This window comes from Corvus cornix, chromosome 18 (assembly GCF_000738735.6).
Source record: "Corvus cornix cornix isolate S_Up_H32 chromosome 18, ASM73873v5, whole genome shotgun sequence".
Lineage (NCBI taxonomy): Eukaryota > Metazoa > Chordata > Aves > Passeriformes > Corvidae > Corvus > Corvus cornix.
Window position 1 is genome coordinate 12,509,535 of NC_046347.1, and position 10,910 is coordinate 12,520,444.

Sequence of the window (10,910 nt, forward strand, 5' to 3'; positions counted from 1 at the left end):
AAGACAACGATAAAATAGAACACTAGAGTAAATGCCAGCATTCTGAACTTCAGAAACAAGTGTTTCCTCTGTACCTGTGAGTTCACAGGGCAACCGGGCATTGAGAATTGTTAGACCATTGTGCAATAGTCTCAAAACAATAAACATGTATTTAATTTTTCAGAAGCAGAAGTTTGTACACTACACAAAATAGGGGTTTTTTTCCATACAAAAATACCCAAGAGTTCTCCAGGACTAATATTGTTCCCTTGATAGAATTTAAGTGGTACTCTGATCTGAAATTCTTTCTGTCCTGGGGCTGCTCTAAGAGAGATCTTTTGCTACAATGGCAAAGGAAAAGCATATCTCAAGATGACTTGATTATGTGGAAAGGGAAAAAAGGCCACTATTAGAGAGTGTTCATGGAAATTAATCTGGCCTCTGATCAAATACATGGGATGAACTGCTGTGCATAATTCAGAATTACTGTTTTACAGATATTTGAAAGAAGGCTAAAGACATACTTCCCTGAGAAACACCATGGTGGAAAGACTCCATAGCTTCTATGCAATAGATGATTTCTTAAACAGTGTTAATTTGAAATTCTTACCTCCTCTCTTGATGAAGATAGTCTGTGTGTTAGATCCTCTAATTTCTGATACGAATTACATTCAGCTTTCTCACAGAGCTGCTGCCAGTTCAGTTCTGTTTGCATTTTACTCTGTTTAGGAATCCATTCTCGCTCAGCTGCCAGAGACGGTTGTTCTTCATACCTATGATACACAGAGAAAAGCTGTTGATTTCAGCAGAATAAATACTAAGGAGGTTTTGTGGATATTTTTGTTGTTTGGGTCTGGTTTTGTTTTGTTTAATCCAGCTTTGTTTATTGTCCTCATCTTCTTTCCTTGTTCTATTTTACAAATTATCTATTTTATTTTATTCTATTCTACTCTCAGCATTTTACAGAACAAAAGCATTTTAACTGCTTAGAGCTCAGTAGTCTCTGAGGGTCTATCTATATGTGTATTTAGAATCAGCTTTGGAGGTCACCACAACTCAAGTGGCATAAACTGCCTTCAATACCAATACTGCTCTCAGTACTTCCATCCAAAGCATGTTTCCGTTTTGCTGATATCAGAAATGAGATACAGAAGAGCTAGGAATTAAAATTCCTGCATTGTCGGGGCAACATTTCTAGGCTAAAAGGCTGCTGCATTTACATACCTTGAAAACACAGTGTAGAAAGAGAAGAGAGAGAGGGCGCAAGTATTAGAAACTGAAACAGTATTAGTTCTCTAATCAAGAACTCAGGTCAGAAAACTGCAAAGATCAAAGGTTTCTTCTGAAGTGCCATCAGAGTTTAAACTGCATGATACAGAGTAAGCAACATGTGCAAATTTACATTTAATAAGTATACATGCAGTTGTGTTTCTTTTGCTCTTGCTGAGTGAACAGCAGTTGGTCATGCATTCTTTATAGTCAAGACTGCAATAGGACAAAGTGGTTTTAGATCCATTACTACAGCAGTGTCCTTTAAAGAATGCCCAAGACAAGTAAACCAAACCAGAAACTAAACTCCAATCGTGCAATATTCAAGATGCAGGAATCCATGGATACCTCTAATGGCCAGGTAACCTTTTGCTACCCTAAAGGTAAAGTTTATAGGCAGAAATAATTTATTTTATTACACAAAAACCAACACAGCTAGAAAAAGATGGCAAACTTCTAGGCATACAAGCCCTCTTCCTGAAAGTTTGCCTGTGTTTCTCAATGGTATTGAGTTGGTTAAATGTGAGGGGTTTTTTCGCCTCTACCTATATAATATGGTTTGTCAAATTATTAAGGTATCAATTACAACAGCACTGAAGCAAGTGGACATGGGCATCAGAGAAGAATCCAAGTAATGCTGGATGATGATTAGTGAAGACTGCACATACAGAGAATAGAGATTTTTGAAGAGTGAATTTCTCATTACTAGCCCTGGAAGGATGACAGACGTCTTTCAAATACCCATATACAGTTCTTGGTTGCATAGGAGAAAAACCAGTCACTATGAACACTATGAATGCATACCACAAATACCCATGCTTCCTGCTATCCTGGAAACAGTGCAACACATAGGTGGAAGAAAACAGCAAAAACAACAGTCATCTTTTCATGTGTTTCACACAGGAATCACTTTAGATTATAATACACTCATTCATTCTGTGAGTAAAGGGTAACAGCTTAAAATAAGTTACCTTAACTTCATGGGACAGAACTAAGTAACCCTTTTCAACTGTCTGCTTGTGAAACTCACATTCTCTCTTTTTAATTTCCGCATCAAATTCAGGAAGCACTTCCTACAAAGGGAGTAACAGATGGGTAACACTAGAACAATGGTACTGATGGAAACACTGGATTGTCTCAGACCTTTCAAACACTGTACGAGGAGTTTAACAATTGTATAATCTTTCTCCATTCTAATAAGAATCAGAATGTGCTGAATGAAACCTATCATTTGGTCTGTGGTAGGTCCCCTAAGATGACTTGTACAGCAAAGGGGAATTTAAGGAAACACATCAGCCAGACAGTATCCTTTGCAAAAAAAGATAAGATTTCATAACCACTGGGAAGAGAGGAGAGAAAAAACCCCTTGTTTTACAAAACCCCCCACCATCTTACAGACATGAAAGTTCAATTCCTTTGCAGCCATCTGAGCACCTGTAATATGTCAAAGACTATGCATTGCAGAAATAACTGAACTTTATTTTAATTTCTAGAGGAGCAGAAAGGTGTTATATCTCCCCAGTGCTAAAAGTTATGGATATTTTTTATTTATTTATTTTTTAAAACTTTTTTGAATATAAAATAAAAAATCTTAACAGAAGTTAAATGTAGATTCTAAGCACGTGAATAAAGGGATATTGATTATTAGGTACAATCTACTGTAAGTTGCACGCAACTTATATAACAGATATGGATCTAGTGGTGATAAAAATTTAACTGTTTCCCTCTGGTTTTGCAGAATGGCCATAGAAACAGCATAAGAAGTAGGCAGTAAGAAATCACTTGAAAAAATTTTAAAGGTACATCATAGAGACATCTATTCACTAGTCTAAGCTTTTTGTTTAAGTTAAGCAAAACAATTCAGTACTATTAGAAGCGAGAGTTTTGGCTGCAGTCAAGAGGCCTTTAAAGTGTATACTTGCAGAACTACTAAAGAGTTAAGAAACTAGAGCCTTACTGAAAAGTTGCTAGAAAAATACTACCACGTTTTCCACTCTGAAGATGAAGTGACAAGAGGGCTGCTGGGAGAAAGGATACTGTGGGAAAGACTTCTTCCCTTCCTCCCCACCTTGCTCCCCTTATAGCCATTGAATTTGAATTTAAAGGAAAGGAATAAAAACAGTCATATTGTTTGTCATACTTGGGAAAACAAGAATCTGTTGTTAGAAGACTTTACAGTTCAATCCCAAGTATGAACAGTACTACAGAATGGACATTCTACTGTGAAATTCTTCCAAAGTAACATTGCAAGTTATTCCAAAACATGGAAATTAAAGACACCAGTAAAGATACCACTGAAGAAGTGTCAAATTGTTGCTTCATCTATGTTTTGTAAGTGTATGAGAAGCTCTTCATAAAGAAGCCACGGATTTTCCAGGAAACAAAATGGTTGCAGTGAGCTGCCATCCAGTGGCTAAATGATAAAGTATTTTTTAAAGTGTTTGAGAGAAACTACTTTGATGAATTAAATTGATAAATCACAACTGAAAACAAGAGAATGAGATCACAAGGGATTTTGCCTCATTGATACAAAATCATGTTAGTTTAGGGGGAATAACTGCAGGAGATCCAGTGGCAAGCATGGAAGATGTGCTTCTTTAGTTGTAAGCATAAACAATGGAGATAACTTTTTTCTTCTCCAGTATGAAATCATGAGTATTAGATGAGCAGCCTTATGCTTGTGGACAGCAGCTAATCAGCTTTATCGTTACAGTTCACCACACAATACACCGTAACTTCCAAACCAAGCCAGTTACCAAATATCGTTCAGGTTCTCATGCTTCTTCAGGTAGGTTCATAAACTGTCTTTGGGAAGCCCACGGGAAAGAGAGTCCTGGATGAAGATTCGTTATTTTAGCAGGACTACTATATTGAGGGCAGCGAGACCTGGATTGGCAGGTGTTGGGTAGAAGATGCAACTGCCTAACAATATCCCTTCCATTAATATTACATATTGGTTCGGTCAACAGGCCAAAAATTAAGTGTTCTAAGGACTAAACACATTCATACGTAAATTAGTAAAAGTAATTCCAATATCAAATACATTTTTATACACAAACAAAGAAGGAAAGTTTCACTATTCTTTAAAGTTTGTTATATAGAAAGAGGTGGTATAATGCCTCCCTAGGGTATCACAGTTGAAGACCAAATTTCACTGTTAGTAAGATGATCCTTTTATGGTGAAATGATAAGAATATAAGAAGGAGAAGGGGAAAAAAAGCGCCTTGTAATTAGGAGTATGATAAACAGTGTACATTTATCCATCTTGCCTAAGGCTACCTCTGCTTTCTAGATGCTGACCTTTCCTGTACTTTCAAGGTTAACGAATTTAGCAGTGTGCTTATGACAAAAAATAATCTTACACAATCTCACATTACTAAGCATATTCTTAGCAGTTCCTTACAAGGGGCAGCTGTCAAACAAGCATAGCAACAGCTACTACACAAGCACGGCATAATTTTCTAAACTGTAATTACAAATGTAATCCATTTTTAGAGGACCAAAACAATAAGCAAAAAAAAAACCACAAAAAAACCCCAAACTTATACAACTACAGCAATGTTAAACCACAACATGCTAATTAAAAAAGATAAAATTGAAAAAATGATTGCTAGATGGGACTGCAGCAACACAACATCACTTGTCCAACATTCTTATACCAGTTTCTGACATCAGTGTCTTCCAGTTCTTGAATCTTTTGCTCCATGTGAAGTTTCAGGTTCACACAATCCTCATGCAGATGATCTATGTGGCTATTCCTAGAGCTATAAACAAAAATCAAAAATAAATTTACATTAAAAAGCATGAGGGATCCACACATGAAAGTTTTTGAATGATAACACATAAGTATTAAGAGAAGATGTTATAATTTCCTAAAGAAACCGTCAACATAACATCTTTTTCTCATAATTTAGTGGAAACCAATTATAACAGTATATGTTATTTCCCAAAACAATCCTTCAAAAGGTTAGTTGCATACAGAATATAGAGGATCTGCTAAAAAGTAGTGCAAGACCTCCACTGAAGTATGAGTTCCTCCTCCACTCAAAAATGTCTGTTACATAAGAAAAAATTGCAAAACAACGGCTGACTAGCAGATATCTGATCTTTTAGATACATTTAAAAAATAGAAGCTGCTCTGTATCTTTTCCACTCCTCTCCCAGTACTTTTAATTGCTATCAACAAAAAAGTTTCTCTGAGATCCAGTGGAAGAATACCAGTAACGTCAGGATTTCAAACAAATCTGAGGAGCTGATACTGGTACCAAGACCAGTTAAGTTCTCTAATGGTACACTGAACCTTTTAAGCTCTGTATTAATCCCTGCAAGACTTAACAGGTTTGCTGCAGCCTGTCACACAGCCAAACAAACCTAGATTGCTATCATGCTGTTCTGCAACCTTCTATTTACTTTCAACTCTATATTACCATATTTTTATGTAGCTGAATGACCATTGCATTTGATTAGATAAGACTGATCATATAATACTTACAGAGACAAAACTCTGAACTAGAACTGGAGAGTCACAAACAACTAAACGCATATTCACTTTCATATTCTGCTAGATTTTGCTTTTAAATTTACACTTCACCTGAATTAATCTGAATCCTATAGCCAGCACTTATGCATACAAACCAAGTCTATCAGAAGTGCTGTCTCAGTGTAGTCTAGACATGCATTTTTACACCTCTCTTGTTCATCCCAAAACTCTTAAGGGCAAGGCAGATCAGAAGAATGATTGCTGTACTGTGATCAGTATCCAGCTCAGCCTGGCAAAGAAATTTAAGAGACTCAGACTCCTTCTTCCATTCCCAAAGGATATGCTCCATGTAAAATTCCTGAACTGGCTTTAAATGAATTTGCATATACACCACACTAACATCAGGCATTTAGTAACCTTGATAAATTCAGTGTCTTGCCCAGATCACCCACAGTAACTAAAAAAAGTCATTTAAAATTTAGCCAGCCATCTCTACATTATAAATGTAGTTTGATCCAGAACCGTTTACAGCACTTTACAACAATTACCATTTTAAGCAGAGAATAATCCCAAAGAGACTGTTACTTCCAAAGACAGTATTTCCATTAAACAAGAATTATGTGCAGATGGAACTCAGGAAACAAGCATTTATTCCCTTCACCCTGCAAGATGCACACATATTTCTCTTCAAGATATGTATGATGAGTCAAGTCACAGTTCAGCCTTCTTTTTTATTAACAATATTAACTGCTGTGTCCGATTTGTCTGCTTTTAGTTTAAAAAGAAAATAAACAACAGAGAGCCTGTGCTTTTACAGGCAAACCCTTTACTTGCTTCACATCCATTTCTTCCTGTTGTTTATTCTCCCTATTTGCCTCATATCTAATTATAAATTCTGTAGAAGAAAAAAACCAACATTGTTTTTAAGAAGTATGGGTGCTTTAAAAAAAATTGTTATTTCTGCTCAGCTCTCTACAGAGATTTGGGAAAATCTCTGGAGTCAATACAGCTTCTCTCACTGTAGAGAATTATTCTGTGTCACTGATTACAGATAATCCCTTCTGAATAAGCAGGGATGCAGAGAACAAATTAGACAAGCATGCCTTTCAAATAGCAGCTCTTGGACCTCTTTAAACGAAAGAGAGATTTTCAAACCAGCAAATGCTACGCAAAATCTCTATGCTAAAGGATGTCACAATTTAAATAATGTTTTTCTTCACAAACAAACTAGACAACTCTAGTTCTCTAGGATCAAAAAATGAGTCTCTGATCATTGGAAGTGAGAAGCATAAAAAAATTCAAGCTTGCGCTTCCCACGTATACCGAGGAAGAAACCCTGCTAAAGGACACAATCATCTGATGGTCTTTTAATTCTGCTGGCCAAGATTTCACATATATCCCTAAGTCAATTAAAATAATGTTTTCTCTTCATATTCTGATTCTTGCTGGCAATGTTCAAATCATGCTACCATGCACAGATAGTTGTAAGTACTATCTTCTTCATTTGGTTAAGGAGAAGTAGATGATTTTTTAAAAAGTCACTATCGTGGATATTCATGGACAGTACTGCCTCCCTGTCTATAAAATGCAACACTAAGAAAGATCTGCTCTTTCTGTATCACACTTCCAGCTACAGTTGCTCCAAATGTACCAGGTGGCTACCACAGTTAAAAAGATTAACTAAATCTGAAGTGCACAGAGGGAGAAAAAGGCAATCGAGTGTCGGCAAAAGAAAACACTGCCAACCGAACAGACGGCTGGCCGGAAGCAGATCCCACAAGGAAGGATTCCATGGAGGGCCCAGAGGGTCAGATGTTCTGAGGCAGAAGAGCAGATGACAGGCAGACTGTCGAGTTCAAATCCGTTAGACGAAGGCAGTAGAGAGCAGCACAAGAGAATGCTTTGGACTCAGGGACAGCACAAGAGAGGACACTTAGCAGGAAGGGTGCAGAAAGACAGTGGGTCCCCAGACAGAGAAGAGGGCGCGAGATGCGCAAGGCGACGCGTGGGGAGCTCCGAAGGACAACCTGCGGCACAATGGGATGCTGTGCGACCGCACTGCCTTCTGGTGGAGAAGTCCAGTCGCGACTGGCCTCCTGACGACATGAACCTCCACGTCCCTCCGCTCACGGTTGTAGGCCCCGTCTCTCTCTCGAGCCGCGGCGGGCGGGGCCGTGTCGAGAGGCGGGCCCGTCTCCATGGGGCCCGCGGCGCCACCGTTAGGCCTCTGCCGCTCCGCCCACTCTCGACTGCGAGCCGCCTCGTCTCCGGCCCTCGCTCAGGGAGGCAGCGCCAGCCCCCGTCTGTCTCCTCTCCTGCTCAACTAGCCGGCGCTTCTCGGTTCCTCGCATTGCATTCACTTGCAGGCACCCGGCAGCGTATTCTCGCCTCCTCCCCGTTCCATCCTCACTACTCTGACACAGCAGCCCCTTCTCTGCATCGTGTGAGCACGGGCATGCTCCTTTGCACCCCCGGTCTTATTTAGTAAGAGACCCTTCTCCCAAAACACAGCTACTACTTGTCCCATGCTCTCAGATCTCACTCTCTTATTCACTTGTCTTCCTATACATTTTGTTTATCCAGCTCTTCAATATTAAACAACTTCTCCTTAGCACAGATTAGGAAGGAGACTCTTGGCCCTTTTCAAGTACAGCTGTTACGGATGTGAACAAACTTCCCATTCTCTCTGAACTCCCACTGCATCATGTGAAAACCTTTAAAAAGCTTGTAAAACAAACTCAGGCCAACTGCAACACGAGGTCATGCAGCACAGATAAATAAGTTCTGCTACCAAGGCACTTAATTATTAAAAACTTGTCTTGGTTTGAAAGACAGGTGTCTGCTAAGGAAGGCAGGAGCCTCCCTTGGAATGGCAGATGCAACCCCCCTTCCCTCCGAGTTATTATAATTTTGAAATCAAGGGGCTTTTAGGCAAAGATATGGGAAACAGGAATAACAGTTCTTTATTATTATATATCTATATGTGTATAACCAGTCAAACAAACAACAATAACTCCGGCAGTAACAGCAAACAATCACAAACCCAGTGCCAGCCTTTCGGCTGTCGGGCCCTTTCCCCTCGGGTGCAGTTCCGCTCGCAGCCGGCAGGGGGCGCTGGCGGCTCCCGGTGAGCAGGGCAGGTGCGATGGTTCCCCCGCGGCTGCAGGGGGCGCTCCGGAGCGAGCTCCGGGGAGCACACGGTAATGGCGGCCTGGGATCCCGGGAAGGATGGAACAAAGGCTTCACAAACCCCTGGGCAGCCGATCCCGGTGTCCGGCTGGACCCTCGGGAACAGCAGGCTGGAACGCCAGGGACGAGCACAAATCCCGGGTGGCAGACGACATGTATCCAAACTGCGGAGCTGCGGTGGGAACCCCCCCGGAGGTCTGGGCAGGCTGGGCGAGCACGGCTACAGCGCAGCGAAGGCTCGAAGCACCGGGGGTGACAGGGTGGCCACAGCCCGGCTCCCAGCGGGGCAGGGAAGGCGGGCTTGGGATCCCGGGGTTTCTCTGGCAGAAGGAATAAAAGCAGCCGAAGAAGCAGCCTCTCTCTGTGTCCAAACGCCGGGAACTGACTGCCCACCAACCCAAGTGAAAAGAGTAATCAGATGCACCCCAGCCCTGTACCCAGGCCTTCTGTTTTTCTTAACTATCCAGCAATTTGTCCCCCTAGCAACACCTATGGGGAAAACTCCTTTAACAGAAAGAACCCCAGGAGAACTCCTAAAACCACAACAACACTGTATCCATCAACTAAACCGCATTACACTGTCTGGGTGAGACAGAGGAAGATGTAACACATGAAGCAGGCCTAAAGCATGATTTTCCCTTAGTCACTCTAGATGACTTGCTTGTCTGGAAGTCATGAGGCAAACTTCCTGTAATGTTGTCACTTTTCTGTTTTTCTAGATCATATAAACAGCTTTTGCCTTCCAGAAACTTGAATGTTGCACCCAAATGATATCTGAAGTACACTAATTTAGAGAAAATAGAGTATTATCAGTAGTTCTTATAGATCTTTCCTCGTGTCATCAGAAGAGAATCGTGTGTCCTCGCCCCACAGTGGTTAAAGAAAGAAGGGGTTTATTTTCAGCAGTAACTAATAATGAAAATTAGAATCAGAACGAACAATCTGACTTTTGAAATAAAGCAAGTTCCATTTAGCTAATTATAATTTCAGAATACTGCAATTATTAAAGGGATTTAGTTCATTTATTTATATGAATCACCTCTGGTTTAAAATACAATGGTGAAAACCGGCTTCAAAAGATTTTCTACATCTGAATACACAAAAATTATAGCGCAAGTCCCAGCATAATTTATATTCTGCAGTGGGCCCTTCAGAGCACTCATCAGAATCAACACATAATAGGCAAATGTCTAAATCCATACACCATTCTCACTGCTGACATTCCTTACATCTTTATATTAGGCATTGCCTAACCTATCAACCGCATTATCTTTTGCAATCCTTCCTCCCCCCTGCCCCTCCTTTCAAATTAGCTGTCATCGTCTCCAGTGTACCTTCAAACAGCCCCTAGTCACGTAGTTAAGTGCGTTAGTTCCCCAAATGAGTAACTGATGACTTCCAGTGACTTAATAGTGCCCCGAACAGATAAACTTTGATGGTGAGTAAAAAAGATTACAGTCTATATACAATGTCAGTTTGGGGATTGATGTTGAAACCTGAATACACCTAGTCTGCAAGTGAATGGCCTGAATTCAGATAACGGTGGACAGCCAAAAACTGGTTTAGTCTTTAAGATTAGCAATGTTGGTCTTACTCTCTGTATGTTATCTACTCAAAATAAACCACATGGCCTTGCTCATCTTCACACATTACTGCAATGAATCCTTAAGCATGTACAAATGGGTACTAAAGTTCAGCAAATTGAACCAAAAGCCAGTGCAAACATAATGTGCAAGGGAAAGAAAAAACTTCTAAGTCATTAAAAGAGCTTCAGTTCCTGCCTTGGTATTACATGATTTCAGCAAGTAGGTTCTAAAATATTGGAAGCTACAAACCTGTGCAATACCATAGTTCTCAAAAGACAATATTGTATCCTACCTATCCTCTTCTAGTTAGAACCCTGTGTATCTCCACATAGGTTATAGGAATCATAGAATCTTTTAGATTGGGAAAGACTTTTTTCAGGATCATTGTGTCCAACTGTTAACCTCCA

The 10,910-nt window shown here is 40.2% G+C and overlaps 1 protein-coding gene across 9 annotated transcripts in view; it reads right to left on the minus strand.

Annotated features, from left to right (window-relative positions):
• Positions 1 to 10,910, minus strand: part of CCDC57 (coiled-coil domain containing 57) — a 38,461-nt gene that overhangs the window by 25,043 nt on the left and 2,508 nt on the right. For 7 of the 9 annotated variants that reach the window (XM_039562513.1, XM_039562518.1, XM_039562516.1 and 4 more), the window contains exons 2-3: positions 4,908 to 5,012; positions 590 to 752 (exon numbers count right to left, since the gene is read on the minus strand). In XM_039562513.1, the coding sequence (XP_039418447.1) occupies positions 590 to 752; positions 4,908 to 5,012 (268 nt within the window). Of the gene's footprint in view, positions 1 to 589; positions 753 to 4,907; positions 5,013 to 6,276; positions 7,750 to 10,910 lie in introns of those variants that run through there. The other 2 variants (XM_039562521.1, XM_039562515.1) reach the window with 2 other exon arrangements.